This window comes from Scardinius erythrophthalmus (genome assembly GCF_964197995.2).
Source record: "Scardinius erythrophthalmus genome assembly, chromosome: 5".
Classification (NCBI taxonomy): Eukaryota; Metazoa; Chordata; class Actinopteri; order Cypriniformes; family Leuciscidae; genus Scardinius; species Scardinius erythrophthalmus.
In genome coordinates this window covers 16,889,413-16,910,853 of record NC_138225.1, presented here as the reverse complement: position 1 = coordinate 16,910,853, position 21,441 = coordinate 16,889,413, and the positions used below count along the sequence as shown (strand labels likewise).

Below are 21,441 nucleotides of genomic sequence, written 5' to 3'. Positions count from 1 at the left end.
TCCATAATGCACATCTAAATGGATTAGAAAAATAAATCGATGCATCAAAAGCATACAAACAAAAAATCTGAACTTGATATTGCTAACAAAAACTGCTACTTTTGATCCAACAGCTTATGCTTGCAATTAGTGTTTATAGATTAAAAGTGCCTGTGTATAGCTACATTTCTTTACAAAGTAAAATATATATATAAATCAATTTCAACAATATTTTGCTACAAGTGTGTTAAAATAATATATTTACATTCTAATTATTTCAATTTTCAAATTACATGTATTTAAAACGTATCTTCATTATTATTATTATTATTAATATAACAATTGACGTGGGAAAGACGAGAGCCGGTCAACGTCTCTGAGAAAGACGTAGTGAAAGCAGAGAATGTCTAATAGGAAGACGGGCTCTGGTGAAAGCGCGATGTGCTCATGTGCAGAGGACTGAATAACTACATATCCCACAATGCTTTATGCTACCGGACCGGTTTCCGTTAGCTGTCGTAATGTAATGCAAATGTTATGTTCGCAAAAAAAAAACATTATTTATAACAATACATGGGTTTGGTTAGACATAAATGGTACCGTTTTATCTTATGTGGTACAGTTATCGCATCTTTGTTCGTTTGCTACCTCAAATTACAGACACTGTCAAACTCCAAAGGTAAGAAAGCTAACTTGCTAGCTGTGTCACTGCATTGGTCAAATAAATAAATAATAATCTGTGTAAATTCAGGACTAGGACTAAACTTGCTAATGTTGTATAGTCGTAGGATCAATGAGTGAACACACACTGGAATATTTCCTCAACAAGGGGACGATAAAAAGAAAAGATGCTGCTGATATTGAGTGGTATCATGCAGTAAACAGCAAGAGCAAACTCACAGAGGCTCTTCGAGGTGAGTATGCATGACAAAGCATGAAGAAGCATTTACTTTGCTCCTGCACTACTTTACCCTTAGGCTTTTCTCATGACAACGTATGGTCGAGTTTGAGTAATAATGCGTGTTATGATAATGTTTTCTAACTCTTGCCTTTGCTCTAATCATTGAGGTTCTGCACAGATGATTGAAGCAGATGTTCTTCTCAGGGGTCAAGATCCAAAAGAACCCATTATGGCTCACCCGCCTGACAATGACAGTGATATAACTCTGCAGGACTGGCTTAAAGAAGTTGTGAAATCAGGCAAAGGAATAAAATTGGACTTCAAAAGGTGATTTTTCCTTTTTAAATAGCACAACGTTTTCATTCTTAGATTTAATAATGCTTATTTTTACAGTAGTCATAGTGTTTGTTTGGATTGATTTCTCCCACAGTGACCTTGCTGCTTATGAACGAGAGTGACAGATCAACTTGTCATTTTGATTCACAGTCTCGCAGCTGTATCCCAATCCATGATTCTACTCGAAGAGGTCCGAGATCAGCTGCAGGGACCCGTGTGGATCAATGCTGATGTTCTTCCTGGCCCTGGTGGCAAAGCCACCCCTTTGGACCCTCATGTTTTTCTACAGGAAGTGGCTCAAAGATCAGAAAATGATGTTCTCTCTTTGGGTTGGACCACTGGATGGGATGTAGACGGAGACAATCGTGGTAAGAAGATTGTTACTACACTAAGGTGAAAAGCACTTAAGTTTTGTTTTTATTGACAATCAGTGGTGTGTGCTATATATACGGTGTATATACTCTACTGTTCAAAAGTCTGGGGTCAGTAAGATTTTTTTATTTAAATAAAGTAAGACTTTACAGACATCAGAAATGATGCATTACATTTATCAAAGGTGACATTAAAAGCATTTATAATGTATCAAATAATTTCAAAATCAAATAAATGCTGTTTATTTGAACTTTGTATTCATCAAAGAAGCCTGAAAAAATGCCTGAAATCATGGTTAACACACAAATATTAAGCAGCACAACTGTTTTTAATGATAATAAATGTTACTTAAGCACCAAATCAACTTATTAGAATGATTTCTGAAGGATCATGTGACACTGAAGACTGGAATGATGATGCTGAAAATTCAGTTTTGCTATCAGAGGAATACATTACATTTTAAAAGATAATAAAATTGAAAACAGTTATTTTTCATTGTAATAATATTTCACAATATTACATTTTTTACTGTATTTTTTATCAACTAAATGCAGAATTGGGGAGCAAGACTTCTTTCAAAAACATTTAAAAAATCTTACAGACTCATTTATATACACTAATATTCTGCTATGTAGTGTTGACATATTACCTCCACTGACAAAATCGTCTATTCTTGTATAAAACATTTTTTGTTGCTTTTTGCAGACCTTGATTAGTATTTGCTTTCTGTCTTTGTGTTGTTCTGATAAATAGGCTATAGCTGGGAGATGGTTCATCAGATGGAAGAATTATGCAGATCCCTAAAGCAACCGGTCACATTTCCAGTCCGTGCAGCTCTCATTCCTGTGTCCTTCCCACAGTTCCAGTGGCTTTTAGAGCGTTCAGACCGGTGAGAAATTAATCAGTCTATTTAAATGTATGTCCAGATTTACTATTATAGATGCTATTAAGCCACACATCTTTGTGAAGGAGTCTTTTTATTACCTCGGAGATTTATTCATATTATATAAGCAAGGACACAATTAAATTCATCCTAATGCTTTGTAATTTCTTGCTGGATAATTTGGTTCTGGCTCATCTATTACACTTGTTTGTGACTGGAATAGAAACTCACTGCTTTATCTGAAGGATGGTGTTGGGGTATTACAGGATGTGAAGGGAAGGTTTAAGCCTCCTCTACAGAGATAGTGCTCTTCACCAGACTTCTCCCTCTCTTAAGTTAGATTTTGAGGGTGATTGCAGTCAAGTTAAGGGGAAGTAAGGTCATTATTAATTCTGTGAAAAAGCATAGTTCCTTGTGTGGAAAAAAACAAGTTCCTTAAAAGCGCAACGTTAATTGACACTTTCATATTTAAATGCCAAATTAAAAGCGCATTCATACATTTTTATTCACTGGTGAAGAAGATTGAGCTTTGCCTTAATGAGATTCTGTTTAACATCTTCTTGTCTTCTCTCTCTCTCTCTCTCTCTCTCTCTCTCTCTCTCTCTCTCTCTCTCTCTCTCTCTCTAAGGTACAGCCTGACTGTATGGACAGGCAAGGATGATGTTCTTAATGTGGAAGATCTGTTGCCCTACAGGCAAAACTTCAACAAAACCAGGATCTACTATGATCTGTTAGAATCACAGTTCAAACAATTTAAGGGACTACCTGGCTACTCCTAAAAAAATCAATTAAACTTAAGGACATGAGCTATGCTTCCATCTGCCTATTTTTTTGCCTGTTGTGGTATATCACATTAAAAAAATGCTGGATGGAAACGCCAAGATGAGCATAAACGTAAAAAAATTGCATAAAAACATCTCTCAATTGAGGCGGATACATTTTTTATCCATCTCACATTATTGCGTTTCCAAACACCAGGCATCCGAACACAAGAGAACATGACAGTGGTTATTGCATTTCTTCTGCACGCTCTGAGACGCAAGTCATTTACAATGTAGCAAAAAGAGCCCCTGTGGTTTCCCCAATTGCAGCAACTTCCATATTTGTTACAGATATTCTGCACCAATTTTCCAGGAAGTGACCATTTTGTTCTCTTGAACACATGGGATGGAAACGCTGCTTTATTCGCAGATGTTTTATGCTATATTCCAATTGTGCGCATAAGTTAAATTCGCAACTTTAGATGGAATCAGCAATTGACTTAGCAAAGAATAACAGCTAAACACAATATACATGTACTGTAAAATGTAAATACATCCTATGTACTCTGTATCCGAGTCTTACTTTCTACATTTGCATTTTGTAACATTTTGTATATTTATATTTATTTATTAGTTTGTCATTACAAATTAATAATAAAAGAATGGGAAAAAATGCTTATCCTTATTATTAATATGCACTACCATTCAAAAGTTTGGAGATTTTCAAAATGCTCACTAAGGCTAAAGTTATTTGATCAAAGATACAATAAAAAATATTACTATTGTAAAATATTATTAAAGTGTAAAATAAATGTTTTCTACTTCAGTATAAAATGTATTCCTGTGATGCAAAACAAAATTTTCAGCATCATTACTCCAGTCTTCATTGTCACATGATCCTTCAGAAATCATTTTAATATGCTGATTTGGTGCTCAGGTAACATTTCACACGTGGAAACTGCTGAAATTTTTTTTTTTTGTTGTTGTTGGTGTGTGTGTGGAAATTTTTCAGCATTCTTTGATGAATAGAAAGCTAAAAAGAACAGCATTTGTTTAAAAAAATAAATCGTTAATATATGTTACTGAGCACTGACCCCAAACCGCTGAGCAGTAGTGTATAACAATGAAAAATGCAAGAACGCGAAGTGTTATCTGTTACATTGTTTCTGTTTAATTTATTAATGCAGTAAATTAGCTCTTAATATGTCCAATGATACTGAATGCTATTATACAATGCTTAATTGTATATACTGTATAAATCCGCAAGAAACTGAAAGTGTTGTTTTATGCAGTCAATCGGATAAATACAAGTCACAAGTCACAATTTGTCTGTTGTAAATACAAAGACATTGCAGGCATAAATCCGGTTTAAAGAGACAGCAGTACATTAAACAGCAGCAACGTTTCAGTATTCTGATTCAGTGCACTAATGAGTGAGAGTACAAAGAACAGCAGTAAAGTGCAGCAAGTTTACAATAGTCAAAATAAACATATTACCACTGTCCAGTCTGGAAAGTGCATTTTAGGATGTGGTTTATGTTTATTATGATTCATATTTAAAATGTATTCTGTTCAGATTTCAGACTTTGACAAATGAAATTTCTATATTTACCACAACTTTCCTCTGTGATGTTTACTGACCAAAGATTTCCTCAAAATTGACCAGCTGCTTGATCTGCTCAGTTTGCATGGAGTGTCGTCTTAAAAGACTCTTCTTGTTCTTGAGATCTCTGGGATGGCTCGGGGCAATGGGGACAAAAGGCCTCAATCCAGGAACAACGGGTGAAGTTCCTGCCACAGGCTTGCTTCCACTGTTGACGCCAACACTGGTGTTGACTTTGATATCTGGAATGGGTGCATGCGGATTAAGAGGTGGCAGATAACCAGGGCGGGTTTGTGAGATATGGTCTAGGAGTAGGGCTCCAGATCCCCTCCGCTCCAGCATCGCCGGGCTCCTCCTCTGAACGACAGTCTCCAGAGACTCTCTGGATCCAGAGAGAGTGGAGGAGCGGCTTGTAACAAGCTTACGTTTCTCCGTCCCCCCACTTCCTCCGCCTCCTCCAGCCTTCCCGAGGTCTTCAGAGGGTTGGCTCCCAAATTGAGGCAACTGAGAGTCCGAACTGTAGTGGTCCATTCCGAAGTTGCGGCGACGAAACACATTGCGCAGGCTTGAAACAGCCAGGTTGGGAAGGCATTCTGGGTCCCGGTCCACAGTAGCAGTATCTGAGATGGATGCCTGCTTGAGGTTCTGATGTGAGGAAGAGTGCGGTAGCAACTCACCATCGTAGGACATTTTTCTACTGAGCCATTTCTGTTCTTTTGTTAGTTCTCTTTCGCCATCAGATGTTGTCTCAGAGGCTCTAAGCAGACAAGTAGAGTCTTTGACGTCAATGCTTTGGTGCCGAGCTACCTTCGTTCTCAGTAGAGGTCTGCAACCATTGTACCCAAATGAGAGCTCCTCTTCGGGGGTGATATCTAGAAGTTCCTCGGTCAAGGATGAGGACTTGCTTTGCTGTAGCAGAGAAGGAGGGATCTTCAGCCAGGGCTCTGAGTTAAGCCTCTGTAGATGCAGCAGCTTCACCACACTAGCCGCTTGCAGAGGGCTTGAATCTTGTGTCGGTGATCCTGCCTTGGATGTGGGAAGTGTTAGAGTGGATCCCAAGGTCTCAGATTGGTTGTTAGTGGGAGGTGAGATATGCGGGGTAAAAAGATTCATTTCAGAGGGGCACATACATGACGCAGAGGCACAGTGCAACCGGTCCTCAAGATTTGGAGGTGGTGGTACGTTCAGATACTGTTTGGTCATTTGTCTTCCAGAGGGTAGTTTGTCTGTTGTAATGATGATGACTTCTTTGCCCCTGGCCTTGCAGGCGTCCAGAAGTACTCTCAGTGCATCCTTGTCTCCAGCGTTAACTGCGTAGACCAGAGCAGAGGAACCATTGTGGTCCTCTAAACTAGGGTCAGCTCCACTGGAGAGCAGAAGCGACAGCACCTCATCGCCCGCCCGCTCTATGCAGGCATGCATTAGGGCTGTCTTACCAGACTTATCCTGAATGTTGGGGTCTGCACCATTTTCAAGAAGATACCTGTTGAGAAGAAGATTGCTTCATTAGAGTGAGCTCATAGAGGAAGGGATCAATGAGAGAGTCAATCAGAGTGTCCACAATAAATAAAATCTTGGAAATTATAAGTAAAAATGTAGTATAACACATGCACCAAGATATATAGATAGAATATATAGTACTATCTAGTAGATATATACTTCTATATACTATGTAATATATACTATATATACTATACTCATATGATTTAAAAAAAAAAACGTTTATGCCATTTTCAACATTGGATTCAATGAATCATGTGGTGTTACCATCAAGTAAAAAGTGTACACATCTGATCCAAAAAAGAAGTTTGATCAAAGATTTATTTGATCAAACATACACACAAATAGTAATTTTGTGAAATGTTTTTAATTTTGTTTTTTAATTTTTTAAAATGTTTTTAAAAATGTTTTTTAATTTTGTTTCTACAATTTAGAATAGCCTAACTGTTTTCTATTTATCTTTTAAAATGCAATTTATTAATGAGATGGCAAAACTGGATTATCAGCAGGAATTACACCAGTCTTTTTAATGAGTCCTTGCTGAATAAAGGTATTTAATCTTTTAAGGTAAAACTTTATTTTTATTTTCTTTTTTAAATATATTTTTTGGGGATTCCTTATATGATCCTGTATTATAAAATGGTCAAATATTCGGATATCTTAAGAGATTTATTGACCCTCATGCAATATTTTTTTCCAAAAAATAAATAAATAAAAATCATGCCAAATGTTTTTTTTTTTTTTTTACAAATATCAAAATGATATTAATTTCAGAAATTAAAAATATGCATTTTTTTTCATCATTTATCACTCATCATTCAAGAGTCACTGTGTGTATGAACTGCATTTTTATGTACTTTTAAAAAAAACCTAATATATAAGTTTCATTGTACAATCACCTAATCAACTTACAGGAGACCCACCTGATGATCTTGGGTTTTGGCACACTCTGAGCATCGGCATGGTGACTTCTGCAGGCCACCATCAGTGGAGTTTCTCCTCTCTCATTGCTTTCATTAATGTAAGCCCCTCCTTCCAGCAGCAGGCGCGTTAACCTCAGGCGGCACAGATACACTGCTTTCAGCAAAGAGTTTCCACCCGTGCGCACCTCTGTTGAGTCCTCCATGATTATGTGGTGGTGTGACCGTTGAGAGGCTAATGTCGGGTTGGCTCAGTGGGTCATAGAAGCTGATTTCTTTATTGGCTTCTGTCAGGGAAGAGAATGAGAGCATACTTTTTCATAAGCAGAGTTTTTCAAGGTTTTCACTTAAGTGTTTGCTTTTTATCCAATTCATTCGCATCAAAGCAAACCTGATGTCTTGACATTGAAATGTTCTCTCCCTCTTCGCCTCAGAAGAATATGCTAAAGAGGTTTCCTGCTAATCTAGTGTCTCTCGCCATTCATCGGGTAGACACTAATGTGAAGATGTTTGTTATGATGACTAGGTAGGTGGCATGTCTAGGTGGTACTTGACAAGAAGACATAAGAAAACTGAATTAGTTATCTAATCCTGTTACATAATATTAATTACTCTTTCTTTTATATTCTTTTAATTTTTAATTTATTTATATTTTTGTTCCTAACCTGCAATTATGCAACATAGTTTATTACAAGTTAAGCTCAATCGACAGCGCTTTTAACATCATGTTGATAAACAGAATAATTCATTCCAACCTGTGCCTCCTTTTCTTTACAACACAAAAATCTGGTTTACAGTGAGACAGTGAATGGGGCCAATTTGTAAACTTTTACTCAGCCAGTGTTACAAGCCTGTCCTGTCTTGTTATGCACATGGGTGTTTTGTTATTTTGGGCCATGTGCTCGTGTCTATTGTCTAGCCCTTCCCATCTTGTTATCTGATTATTGGTTAATTTGTCCCACCTGTGTGTCTCGTTACCCTCCTTTGTTTGTTCCCCTATTTAGTCTCTTGTGTTTGTAGTCTTGTGCTGGTTCGTTGTCCTTGTTGCGTGTTCCTGGAGCTCTGTGTTTTTTGAGTTTGTTACCCTGTCTGCATGTCATCAATAAATTCCTCTGCATTTGAATCCTCGTCTCATATTCATCCGTTATGTGACAGAACGAACCAGCCATCATGTGGATTCAGCGGAGCGAACTTTGTCCCGTGGAGAGGGAGAATGGGATCTCCTTATTTAAGTATTTTTCCATGTGTGCTCAGAGGAATGAGGAGATCAGGGCAGTCGGCCCTCGGTCGGGAGGCGGTGAGATCCGTACTGTGACTGTTAATAGTGTTAAGATCCCTGCTGATTTTCAGCGGTTTGAGGGAACCCGATTGGCCAGATTTTCTGGGACCCGCGGAGGCTGTAGGAGAGGAGGTGATAGAGGAGAGTTCCAGCATCACTCTTTACATCGATCTCTCCTCAACCCAGAGGTTCATCTACCGTCGGGTTCGCCCATTAGAAGGACATCACTACGGGGACCGTCCAGCACAGATCCCTCACCACTGATCTCGTCCAGTATAAGGTCTTCGCCACTGGTTCCATTCATCGTAGGGACTTCATCGACGGTTTCGGAGTCTGCATGCAGCCGTCCGAAGGGACGGCGGAGGAGAAGGTCGGCTCAGGTTCAGTCAGAGATGGTTCACGTCACGTCTGTCCAGCCAGAAACGGTTTACGTCACGTCTGCCCAGCCAGAGACGGTTCACGTCACGTCGGCCCAGCCAGAGACGGCTCACGTCACGTCTGCCCAGCTAGAGACGGCTCACGTCACGTCTGCCCAGACAGAGATGGTGCACGTCAGTCCCAACGAGTCGTCTTTTCACGTCAGTCCACCCAAGCCTGAACTCCACGTCCGTCCTGCTGAGCATGAACCCCTGAGACCCATTCTGGTGACCTCTGGGACATTGTCAGATTACTTCGAGCGTCTGGCCAGAATCCTGGAGATGCCTTTCGGACCCACAGTGTCCGTTCCTGAGTCGGAGCCAGTGTCCGTTCCTGAGTCGGAGCCAGTGTCCGTTCCAGTGCCCGTGCCAGTTCCAGTGTCCAAGCCGGTGGTGCCAGTTTCAGTGCCCGAGCCGGTGGTGCCAGTTCCAGTGTCCGAGCCGGTGGTGCCAGTTATAGTGCCCGAGCCGGTGGTGCCAGTTATAGTGCCCGAGCCGGTGGTTCCAGTTCCTGAGCCGGTAGTGTCTGTTCCTGAACCTGAGCCGATGGTGTCTGTTCCTGGTTTTGAGCCGGTGGTGTCTGTTCCTGAACCTGAGCCGGTGGTGTCTGTTCTTGAGCCGGTGGTGTCTGTTCCTGAACCAGTGGTGTCTGTTCCTGAGCCTGAGGTGTCTGTTCCAGTGCCCGAACCGGTGGTGCCAGTTCCAGTGCCCGAACCGGTGGTGCCAGTTCCTGAGCCCGAGCCGGTGGTGCCAGTTCCTGTTCCTGAGCCGGTGGTGTCTGTTCCTGAGCCGGTGGTGTCTGTTCCTGGGCCGGTTGTTCCTGAGCCTGAGCCAGTGGTGTCTGTTCCTGAGCCGGTGGTGTCTGAGCCGGTGGTGTCTGTTCCTGGGCCGGTGGTGCCAGTTCCTGAGCCCGAGCCGGTGGTGCCAGTTCCTGAGCCCGAGCCGGTGGTGCCAGTTCCTGAGCCCGAGCCGGTGGTGCCAGTTCCTGAGCCCGAGCCGGTGGTGCCTGTTCCTGAGCCGGTGGTGTCTGAGCCGGTGGTGCCTGTTCCTGAGCCGGTGGTGTCTGTTCCTGGGCCGGTGGTATCTGTTCCTGAGTCGGTGGTGTCTATTCCTGAGTCTGAGCAGGTGGTGTCTGTTCCCTGGCCGCCCGAGGGAAGGTCTCCGCCCTGGCCGCCCGAGGGAAAGTCTCCGCCCTGGCCACCCGAGGGAGAGTCTCCGCCCTGGCCGGCCGATGGACTGTCTTCTCCACCCTGGCCGCCAGATGGACTGTCGTCTCCGCCTTGGCCGCCAGATGGACTGTCTGCTCTGCCCTGGTCTCCCGAACGTTGTGTGCCTTCTGAACTGCCCATTCCCCTTGTTCCACCCTGGTCTGTCCCTCCCGTCCCGCCCTGGTCTGTCCCTCCCGTCCCGCCCTGGTCTGTCCCTCCCGTCCCGCCCTGGTCTGTCCCTCCCGTCCCGCCCTGGTCTGTCCCTCCCGTCCCGCCCTGGTCTGTCCCTCCCGTCCCGCCCTGGTCTGTCCCTCCCGTCCCGCCCTGGTCTGTCCCTCCCGTCCCGCCCTGGTCTTATGGAGCGTCTGGTAGCCGCTCCGTAGGGAGGGGGTAATGTTACAAGCCTGTCCTGTCTTGTTATGCACATGGGTGTTTTGTTATTTTGGGCCATGTGCTTGTCTATTGTCTAGCCCTTCCCATCTTGTTATCTGATTATTGGTTAATTTGTCCCACCTGTGTGTCTCGTTACCCTCCTTTGTTTGTTCCCCTATTTAGTCTCTTGTGTTTGTAGTCTTGTGCTGGTTCGTTGTCCTTGTTGCGTGTTCCTGGAGCTGTGTTTTTTGAGTTTGTTACCCTGTCTGCATGTCATCAATAAATTCCTCTGCATTTGAATCCTCGTCTCATATTCATCCGTTATGTGACAGCCAGAGTTCTATAATATTTTATTTCATTGCCATGACAACATAACACTTAAAACACCAAATGTCATTAAAATGAGAACAACTTTACTCTTCAAACAACAATTATAATACGTTTTAACAGAAGGATCAAGTGTTTTTTATAAATCTTCTAAAAACCAGCCCCATTTATTTCTTCGCGAGTTCCTTTGCCCATATAATCTTTAAGCTAATAAGGTTAAGCGTATTTGGCTTGCTGTCCGCAGTGGAGGGACTCGAAGAAGCAGCCTCAACTAGAGCTTAGATATACCCCCCAGTGGGACTACTAATGCTCGGAAGTTATGTTGTGAACTTCACTAAGTGCATTGCTGTAACCTTGATTTCTGCTTTTTTTTAAGAAAAGGACAGAGATGCTTTGAAATTACTATGCTGTCGATTAAGCTTAATTTCTACAGTACTTTCATGCACTTTTAAATTAGCATGTGTAGTATATGTCATGTCTTAAAGGGATAGTTCACCCCAAAATGAATTAATTTACTCACTTTCAAGTTGTTCCAAACCTGTATAAATTTCTTTTCTGCTGAACACAAAACTGAAGATATTTTGAAGAATAATGGAAACCAAACAGTTGATGAGCCCCATTGACTTCCATAGTATATGAAAAAATATATATAAATACTGTGGCGGTCAATGGGGCCCATCAACTGTTTGTTAACAAACATTCTTTAAAATATCTTCTTTTGTGTTCAGCAAAGGAAAGTAACTCATACAGGTTTGGAACAACTTGAGGGTGAGTAAATGATGACAGTTTATTTTAATTTTTGGGTAAACTATCCCTTTAAGCATGTAAGCCTTCACCAGACATGCACAGTCTGTTCTTAAAAGAGAAATAGCAGTGTTTTTGTCAGTAGGTTGAAATTCAATAGCTTGAGGCAATCTGTATTTGCCACATAGAACGAAGACATTCCTTTATAAAGTCTATTGTGCATGTGGCCTTGTTCTCTCAACTCAAAGTGCAGTTGCAGTGCACTCTTTATTTAACAAACAGCGAGCGCGAGACTGCCTCACTCAGGTTTATAAATGAGAATTCACTGGAGTTGAGGTAAGAGGAGTAAGGAAATTAATCTTTTTGTGTCCTCCAACAAAATGAAAAGGATGAAAACCTGGGCTGACACTCTCATGTAGCTTTTCTTAGCAGTGAAGGCTGCATGTGACAAATGCTAGATTAGAGAGTGCGTCAGAACCGTGGATAAATGTTTTCTTAAAAAAAAAAACCACACACATGTGGATTCTAATACCTTTATACCTAACTTTAATAGCCTTAATTATGTCTGTCTTTCCTGAACAAGAGCCTCCTCATCTCTTTCTTTCTTTGCGTGTCATGTTTATTATGCTAATAAAACACTTTGTCCTGACAGTTTGGCTTTTGAAATCAAGTTGTACAGACAGGCTAAAGTCCTGATTGGTCTGGTACAAGCAAACTGCCTGATGCCTGCATGACATCTCGGTTCAAGCTGCTAATTCCTACAGCTCCCTGGGCTGGCATTTAAAACCACAGCTTTGTGTGTCATTCCCCTAGTCTTCAATCGCCCTTGGGAACAGAGAGAATTTTTAATGACAGGCCTCTCTCCCTCTGTTGCTGCCTCGTGCTAAAAAGCATGGAGTAAATGAGGCCCAAAACAGATGAGGGTGGTGATTGTTGCAGCAGCAGTACTGAAGTGGAGCACCAAACAGACCACTCCACACACCTGTGTGCATCTGTGATTCATGCCAGATCACGCAATGCTTAATTCTCCTCGCAAATGGTGAGCTGAATTTGTCCCTCTTAAAACACCTGCAGGGAAAATGAAAACGCACTCTCTGTGACATCAACTGATAAGTGGATAAGAATAGTTTTTTGTGTGTCTTGATTAATGAGGGTAATGTGCTTTCGCGGTTTGCCAGGAGAATAAATTATGAGCTTCCTCAGCTGATATAAAGATAAATTTCCATGTCCATAGTATAGATTCATATGCTAAACAGCGAAAGCAGCAAACGGTTAATTTGGAAATTAATTCTTTGCATGATGTATTTAAAGTTGATTTATTTGTATTTAATTTAAACTACATTTGTACTGTAATGGCCTATAAGATTGTTTTAAAATATCATTTGTACTTAATGTGTGATTTAAAAAAAATATATATTAACAAATTAAACGCAAATGAACTTTACTTGAAATCCATATACTGTATATATGGAGGATTTTCAAGTAAAGTTATATATATATATATATATATATATATAAAAAAAATTATATATATATATATATATATATATATATATATATATATATATATATATACGTATAAGATAATAGAGATGATTTTCAGAAACAATGGACATTGTTGTTTTTACACAAACATATGTGTGTATATATATATATATATATATATATATATATATGTATACACACACACACACACACACACACACACACACACACATATATATATTATATACATCTGTGTATATGTGTACATTTTTCACAAACAATGCCCATTGTTCCTGAAAATCATCTGTATTATCATCTAAAGATGCTATTTCGTGTGAACTATTTTTACTCGTATTTTTATAGAACAGATCCAAGGTCAACACTAATAAAAAATCTTTATCCACTCACAACATACCGTAAGCCATACCAACAGCATCACAAATCTAAAAAAGTCTGCAAGAAAACCTTCATATTAACTTATTAACACATAAAAATTTAATTATACAGCATAAAAAGGTAAAGTTTTGTATTTTACATTAAAAAAGTATGCATATTTTTAAAGGAGATTAAATGATGTCCTTACCTCTTATAAACCAGTCGCTGCTCTAGATTTCTAATAGCTTGTTCCTGTGGCATGTCATCTTTGTAAATAGACGAGTAATCCAGGGGTGAGACTAAAGCTGGAGCTTGAAGTGGGAGATGAACATGTGGAGATGTGCACTCACTGAAGGTGAATCAAAGAGTGGCACAGATACAGGAGAGAGAAAGAGAACAAGTGCCTGTGCTCAAGCTACCGAGCTCACCACAGACCAAGAGGACAGTCAAGCTTAATAGAGCAAGGTGACGCCAGTCACAGCACATCCAGCGTCAGTAAGTGATAGCTCCATTATTCTCACATTGCGAAGGAGTTATTGAACTCGAATGCAGAGGTTGTACGCAGACTCTCATTTGTTCCTAACTCTGATGTCAACATGATCGCACAGTGATGGCACCTATTGTCCAATTACATCATTATGACACAACTGTCTCGCCTTTGAGGCAGCAGTTTAGCTCCTGGGGAGTGTATTGATCCGTTTGAGTGATGCAGTCACTATTTTTAAAACTGCAATGATGGCACTGAAGGGCCAATAATAAGACTCCTAACGGATTAAAAATGGGAAAAAAGTTTCATTTGATAATAAAAACTAGAAGTCTTAAACAGCCCTCCAACTGCTCTCTTTTATCTTTTAATCTAAATGGCAACTCGCTTGCATAAGCTAATGAAGTGTAAACCCTTGTCAAGTCTCTAGATACTGTTTGTACCCTGAAAATATATCTAAGTGCTACTTAAGGTGCATGTGCTGGGTAATTGGAATTCCAGTCAGGTTTATTTCAGCCTGGCCGTAAACATTCGTAGTACTACATTAGGCTGACATGTCAAAAACAATCAGCTTAAAAAAGGTTGTGCCTGATTGCAGCATTTGGCTTTTTAAAATGGGGTCATGAAGGAGTTTGTGTGGGTGAGCCTGAAAGATTTAGTATTGTGACTCTTCTCTGAACTATGACAACCTTTGTCAATCAGCCAGTCCGAGGATGAAACACAACATGCATATTCATGAAGCAGTCAGATCTTCAGACGGGCGTAATAGCATACACTTCAGTTGCTATTGGATATGGAAATGAACAGGTTGTCTTTTGCAGTTGGCAAGATGGAGGAATAATTAAGTGGATAGCAGATGTGGAAAAGACGATTTATAACTATCAAATTTAGGTAGATTGTTTTCTGAATATCTGAAACACAACCTGATACAGATAAAAGAATACTTATTGTATTGACTGGTGGCCAATCTTCACTGATTTTACATTCCATCAGTAAGAGCAGAGTTTAAAGGTTGAATTAACAGAGCAATGGCACATCTGTAAATAAAAGATTGCAATTCACACAACATTATGTGAGACATATCAGAGTTCAAAAGAGGACACATTTTTGGTGTGCGTCTTTCTGACTCATCTGTGTCCAGGACTGCCAGTCTTTGTGGTGTATTGAGAACTATGGTATGCAGGGTAATGATATGATATAATACTTTATTTTTAGACAAATCTCTAATGTTTACTACAATCAACATCCATCACCATTGACATACACTTGATCCACACAATACAATATACACTCACAAAAAAATCTCACACATTATACACTTCCTTAAATGTTACATTACACCTTACACTCCTATACTACGCTTAGGCTATAATTACAACACTACAACACCTTCACTTATATTGTTGATTTTTGATTAAGTGTCTTATTCAACTCTAAGATAGCCTGATGCACAAAAGAGTGCTTCAGCCTCACTTTGTTGAATCTTGGAACCCTGTACCTCTGGTTTGATAGTAATAAAACAAACTCATTATGCAGGACATTATTACGGTCAGAGACTATATTATTAGCCAGCCTTAACAAATTGTTATAATAAGCTGAATCATATAGCTTCTCAAGAGGCTGACCTTACAATCCTTGAGCGAATTTTAATTGTATTAAACAACTTTGTTTTTAGCATATCACACAAACTCTCTACCATATGGAGTTGCAATATTGCAGTAGACTCATTACCAAAATGCACATTATCCACATCCAGCAGGAGTAACTGTCGACGCAAGAGGAAACTGTCTGAAAGGGATGTCCAGGTATTAACCTGGATTGTATTCAAAAAAACATAAAACCACAGCTGCCCAACTCACTTCAGGATTAAATTAAATTAAATTCACTCTCCTATTTTAACCAACACTGTTCGACAGGAGCTCCACTGGATCAATATGGTCAGGCAGGGCTGCTATCCAAACCTTTGATCACTCGTGCCAATGCCAAATGTCGGTTTCAATGGTGCCAACAGTGCAAATCTTGGGCTGTGGATAATGTGAAACATTCTCTGGTGTGTCTGATCTGTCTTTCCCACATCCGTGGGAGTCACGGTGTGGAGAAGCCCCGAAGAGGCTTAACACCTGGACTGTTGCGTGCCCAGTGTGAAGCCTGGGGGTGGACGGTGATGGTTTGGGATGCAATATCATAGTATTCCCTACCATGCTTGATGGGCACAGTGCCAAGGACTACCAAACCATTCTGGAGGACCATGTGCACCTAATTGTTCAAACATTGTACCCTGAAGGTGGGGCCATGATGATGCACCAATACACACAGAAAGACCTGTGACACAATTGTTTGATGAACATGAAAATGAAGTTGAACATCTCCCGTGGCCTGCACAATCACCAGATCTAAATATTTTTGAGCCACTTTGGGGTATTATGGAGGAACATGTGTTTTCCTCCACCAGCATCACATAGTGACCTGGCCACCACTGTTTTGGAAGAATGGCTCAAAATCCCTCTGGCCACTGTGAATGACTTGTATCTGTCATTCCCAAGATGAATCGATGAGCTGTATTGGCTGCAAAAAGGAGGCCCAATAACAGGGCTCTTCATATCCAGCCCTGAAGGGTTACTGTTCTGCAGAGTTTAGCTCAAACCATGATCAAACTCACTTACCTGCAATTTTCTAGTAACTGAAGACCTTTGCTGTGTCCTAATTCCAAGACTACATCGTTGAAAGGCCGCAATTCGAAGAATGATTGCGTCCCCATTGTGCGATGAAGGCTCCTTCAAATGTGGCCTCGAAATGCGCCCTTCGTTTCGGGGGAAATTAAGGCTACAACACATGGACCCCAGAATTCATTACGCACCAGTGACGACAAGATTTTTTGTTAGAGAAATTTTTACTGATTTTACTTACATTTTTTTGCATTAGGTTCTACTTACTCGAATAATCTAATTTTGTAAGAATAAACATATATAGAGGTAAATTCAGGTTGATTGGGACACTTTTCCCCACTCATCTCAATGGCAAAAAGTGTCCCAAACAACCTGAATTCACACCTAAATTTAAGCAGCTCAAATATTGACTTTTATCTTACCAAGAAGCGATTTTACATGTTTACACATTATGTACATAAATGGGCAAAGGTGAACATTTAGACAGGTTGTGAACCTTGTTTTGTTTTTAGGCGGTTGGATATAACTTAAGTCCAGTAAACGTTACTGCCGCTCTTCAACGGCAGTTGTCAGTTGCTAGGAGACAAGAACAGTTTTCCATAGGCTAGAGTGTCCCATTTAACAACAGTCAGACCTTAGCGGTCATCGAAGGACTGCCTTTGAAGTCCGAGTCCTTAGAAGAATGCAGCCTTTGAATTGGTACACAGCCCTTGACTAGCTTGTTCAGGTGTGTTTGATTAGGGTTGGAACTAAACTCTGCAGGGCAGTGGCCCTACAGGACCGGATTTTTGAGGAACCACATTCCTCAAAAATACATTATTGTGGTCCAAAACCAGGTGCTTCAGATTCATTCTCCAACCTCATATAAATCATTAAGAAAAGGCCAGAAATCAGCAGAGACTTAGCAGTCAGCCCCTATGCAACATGTTGAGATTTTGTGCTCATGGGAGATTGAATCCGGCTGATTTTACCGCCCTTTACCCACCCTCTTTCTTCCCATGATTTTCTGTCTACTTTTCACTTTGTATATAAAACTGAAAAAGCCCACACAAAGAATTTCAAAAGAACAATCATGGAAGTAACATCGTATCTTTTAATTGTCCTGGAATCACAACATATTTTTGGCTTTTGAAATTTTAATTAATAAGGAAAGTGGACATGAGATATGAAGTGATAGAGAGAAGAAGGGGTGAAGGGGTCAGGAAATTACAAGCATAATTAAAATGAAAACTACTACATCATGCAACATGTCAGAGCCCACGTCTCCTACTTAAAAGATTTTCTTCTTATTGGTCGGTACTCTCATACACTTCGAACACATACTGAACACCATTCTCATCCTGTAAGCCGGTGGGCACACCTGGGAATCTGACCAGAAGGAAACAAGAAAAAAAAAACAGAAGGAGCAATGAGACATTTCCAACTTTTTAAGTCAGGACTGATTTTACAAACATGCATTGCAACTAAGAACACAAGGAAAGAAAACCTTTAAAACAAAACATAATACAGACACAACACGATTGCATAACATGCACAACACAACATAGCCTTGTACTTTCATAAATACTCTTTTCAACTTTCATCTATTTGGATGATATAGATTCTTGTTAACTTCCAATTAACTGCTGAAAATAATCAAATGAATTTGAGAACACACATAACAAAATCCATTTTGCTCTTTGTCAGAAGTGACAGCGATCAACATGCTGTGTGGATTTAACTTCTCTTTAAATGCTTACTGTGAGCCTGAGAGACGTGACATTTGATGCAATCCACCTTTGATGCTAGATGCCATTTTTACATAACAAGAGAGCTTTTTTTTCTCATTGATGCAACTCTCTTCACTATTCTCTCTGGATACACAATACACCATGTCTGTTCCAGTGCCAATAAATCCATCTACTTTATTCAAGGATACGACAAGACAAATACTCCTAAACATGTATAAAAAGGTTGTACTTTATAAATGAAAGTGTTTCAAACGGTGCCGTATTAGCATTAGCAAATGGCCTTTTTGAAGTTTAACACAAATATAAATTTAATATCGCTCCTACAAATCATTATGACACAAAGGGCCCTATTTTAAAGATCTGAAATGCAAGTATCAAGCGCGAAACGCAAGTAACTTTGTGGGCGGGTCTTGGGCGCTGTTGCTATTATACCGGTGGGATAAATGACTTTTGTGCCCGACGCAAATCTAAAATGGGTTGGTCTGAAGTAGCTTCATTATTCATAGGTGTGGTTTGGGCGTAACGTGAAATAAACCAATCAGGGCGACATCTCACATTCCCTTTAAGAGGAGGCGTGCTTGTTCCATGGCGGATTGCTATTATAACGGCGGATTTGCCAGGCGCACGCCAGGAGCGGTTCACAGCCGAGGAGACCGACGTTCTCGTCAGGGCCGTAAAACACAGAGAAGTGACATTGTATGGGGATGGGAGAAACCCACCCAAATTAGCTTCGGTTAAACAGGCGTATGATAATTTGGGTAAATGTGTAAGCTAGATTTATGCCTATTTTTTCACATCTTCATGGACACAACAATGATTTCCCTCGTGTGTTAATATTTTTCCTTGTAATTATGTATGGTTTTCTAAAAATGAGAACTGCTGCGTCTGTGTGTAGATGAGATAAGCAAAGTGTATGCGCGTTGTGCACACGCTACATTGATTATGGCCAAGCATGCGCCCTTAAAATAGCATATGAATAACATGCGCAACGGAAGGCCGGAATTGTTTTCTGAAACTGCAAAATAGCATCAGGGAATGAAAGACTTCAAAGCAGCTCTAGAGAAATTAATCACATGGCATTTACGGCTAAGGTGATTGGCTAAAAAAAAAAGTTTGAGCTGAGCAACTGCCTTTGTGATGAACTGCAATGCTAACCTCTCTCCATGTATTACAGACCTCAATGTAAGCATTAAAACAACTGTACAAGCACTCACTCAGACAGGAGCTTGTACTTGTCCATTTTAATATCAGGTATAAATGTGTCACAGTCAAACTGCTTGAGGACCCGTGTTACAAAAAGGCGCCTGGGACCAGAACGCTCCATCACCTCCTAAAGAACACAGCACAACATTCACAAACAGTGTATGATGATTACATTGTACAAGATATTAACAGAATGAAGAGGAAGGAGTATGAAGGAAGGGAGTCTTTTGTGCATTTTGCCTTGAGGCAGTTTCCATAACAACTGATTATACAGAGATCTGAACTACACTGAGCTGTAACTATAACAAAGTATAGGTGGGTGTATAATGTATGTTGGTGCACGCACACTGTATAACTGGTGAAACAGCCAATTTCACCCCAAAATTAGGAAATATCATATTACTTTACAAAACAAATATAAATAAATTTCATGAAATTGGAGGAAATCAAAAATAGAAATATGAGAAGTAAATGAAAAGGTTGCAGTGACGGGACGGTTTAGAGATCATTGTTTGGTGTAGGCAGTCAGTCCTGTACCAACCTTGTACAGAGCACTGCCACCAATTATCCAAACCTGGTCCACTTGTTTTTCGACCTCAGAGCTGTCTAACAGACGGAGAGCTGAACTCAAGTCTGAAGCAAGGTAGTGAGCTCCCTCTGGGGCTGTCCTATGCAGTGAGTGATAGAAAAATCAAAACATGTTAAACGTATAAGTGGTAGCAGTCTACTGTAAGGTTAAATAAAGTGCAAGCATTTAGATTACTTGAGCTCTCTGCTGAGAACTATGTTGATCCTGTTCTTTAGGGGTCTGTTTTGTGCAGGAATAGAGAACCAAGTCTTTCTGCCCATGATGACCACATTCTTTTTACCTGTCGAATGACATACAGAGTGAATGCAAAAGACAACAATACAGAGATTAGGTTAAAGATTCGACTAATTACAGAACAAACAAATAAAATATGAAAAAAAAAAAAGACAATAAGAGGAATGACAAATATGAAAGCACTGTATTACCCTCAACTGAAGGGGTCATGGTCATCTTCTGAAAGTGCTTGAATTCATTACTAAAAATATAAGAAAGAAGCTTTTTGAAGCTTGGTTTGTGTAAAAGGTTAGGAACATGTCAGGTTTTTTTTTTTTTTCCTGCAGGACAAAGTTCAAGCTCTTACTCAAGACCTGTGAAATCATAAAATATTCGATTTCATATTGCTAATATTCTTGTTTCTACCATTCTGTCTCAATGATTTTATAAGACGTTTTCATTTTATTAATTTGTGAATAGTCATTTTGAAAAACTGTCACAACATCCATTTATATATATATATATATATATTAAAAATGATCACTGCAAACGAGTAACAACTTATAGCTGTTGCAAAATACGAAACTCATAACACGTTGCCCTGGAAAACAACCAACACTTTCGATATTATTGTATCAATATAACAGAACATGGAGAGTTAGCAACAACAACAACGATCGGCTTCTCGCTCACCTTAGTCTTATTGGATGCCATGGTAGATTTCCATTTTTCCCTATTCCCATATCTGGACAAACTGCTACTATACAGTTGAGTATTCGAAACATGACTATCCTGAATGTAAATAACAATTCCAACTTTTGCTAATACTATGCACTGTCTGGTCTTCCCGCCATCGAACGTACGAATGTATGGCTCATAAATATGAATGACGTTACGTAACGCTCGTATACTGATTTGCTGTAGGATTGCGTTGACGCTAGTACATTGTCCAATGAACTTATTCTATATTATTGCGAAGTCGCTCTTCCTGTCACATGTATTGAAAAGTAGCTCATCAATAAAAAAAGTGCACAGACTGAAAGCAGCGTTTATGAGCACTCTTTGAATACGCGGATAAATATATAAACACAACAC

The 21,441-nt window shown here is 40.1% G+C and overlaps 3 protein-coding genes across 4 annotated transcripts; 1 reads left to right on the top strand and 2 right to left on the bottom strand.

The window, feature by feature from the left end:
* Window positions 1–417: 417 nt before the first annotated feature.
* Window positions 418–3,899, top strand: fam151b (family with sequence similarity 151 member B). Of its 2 annotated transcripts, none has more exons than XM_081366227.1 (6): window positions 418–658; window positions 762–893; window positions 1,048–1,207; window positions 1,367–1,584; window positions 2,342–2,477; window positions 3,100–3,899. In XM_081366227.1, exons 1-6 carry the CDS (start codon window positions 553–555, stop codon window positions 3,248–3,250), a joined length of 903 nt encoding a protein of 300 aa, XP_081222353.1. In that variant the 5' UTR covers window positions 418–552; the 3' UTR covers window positions 3,251–3,899. The 2 variants fall into 2 exon arrangements, with proteins under 2 accessions (XP_081222353.1, XP_081222354.1); XM_081366228.1 differs by having other exon boundaries at window positions 473–658; window positions 3,106–3,899.
* Window positions 3,900–4,865: 966 nt separating this feature from the next.
* Window positions 4,866–7,461, bottom strand: ankrd34bb (ankyrin repeat domain 34Bb; the record flags this gene model as incomplete). The annotated part of the gene is made up of 2 exons (XM_081365160.1): window positions 4,866–6,318; window positions 7,259–7,461. The coding sequence occupies 2 exons, from the start codon at window positions 7,459–7,461 to the stop codon at window positions 4,866–4,868; spliced, it is 1,656 nt and encodes a 551-aa protein (XP_081221286.1).
* Window positions 7,462–17,485: 10,024 nt separating this feature from the next.
* dhfr (dihydrofolate reductase) lies at window positions 17,486–21,341 on the bottom strand. Its single transcript, XM_081365711.1, has 6 exons — window positions 21,040–21,341; window positions 20,559–20,608; window positions 20,308–20,413; window positions 20,086–20,212; window positions 19,556–19,671; window positions 17,486–17,979 (listed from the first exon to the last, which is right to left on the bottom strand). Exons 1-6 carry the CDS (start codon window positions 21,129–21,131, stop codon window positions 17,898–17,900), a joined length of 573 nt encoding a protein of 190 aa, XP_081221837.1. The 5' UTR covers window positions 21,132–21,341; the 3' UTR covers window positions 17,486–17,897.
* Between the last annotated feature and the right edge of the window lie 100 nt (window positions 21,342–21,441).

Bases quoted from the DNA above. Each gene is read 5' to 3' on its own strand.
- fam151b (XM_081366227.1), top strand. From the start codon at position 553: ATGGGTTTGGTTAGACATAAATGGTACCGTTTTATCTTATGTGGTACA. The intron at 659-761 runs GTAAGAAAGCTA...AATGTTGTATAG, and splicing joins GACACTGTCAAACTCCAAAG to TCGTAGGATCAATGAGTGAA. The intron at 1,585-2,341 runs GTAAGAAGATTG...TCTGATAAATAG, and splicing joins TGTAGACGGAGACAATCGTG to GCTATAGCTGGGAGATGGTT.
- dhfr (XM_081365711.1), bottom strand. From the start codon at position 21,131: ATGTTTCGAATACTCAACTGTATAGTAGCAGTTTGTCCAGATATGGGA. The intron at 19,672-20,085 runs GTTGGTACAGGA...TGTGTTCTTTAG, and splicing joins GTGGCAGTGCTCTGTACAAG to GAGGTGATGGAGCGTTCTGG. The intron at 17,980-19,555 runs GTGAGTGCTTGT...CCTTCTGGTCAG, and splicing joins AAGTACAAGCTCCTGTCTGA to ATTCCCAGGTGTGCCCACCG.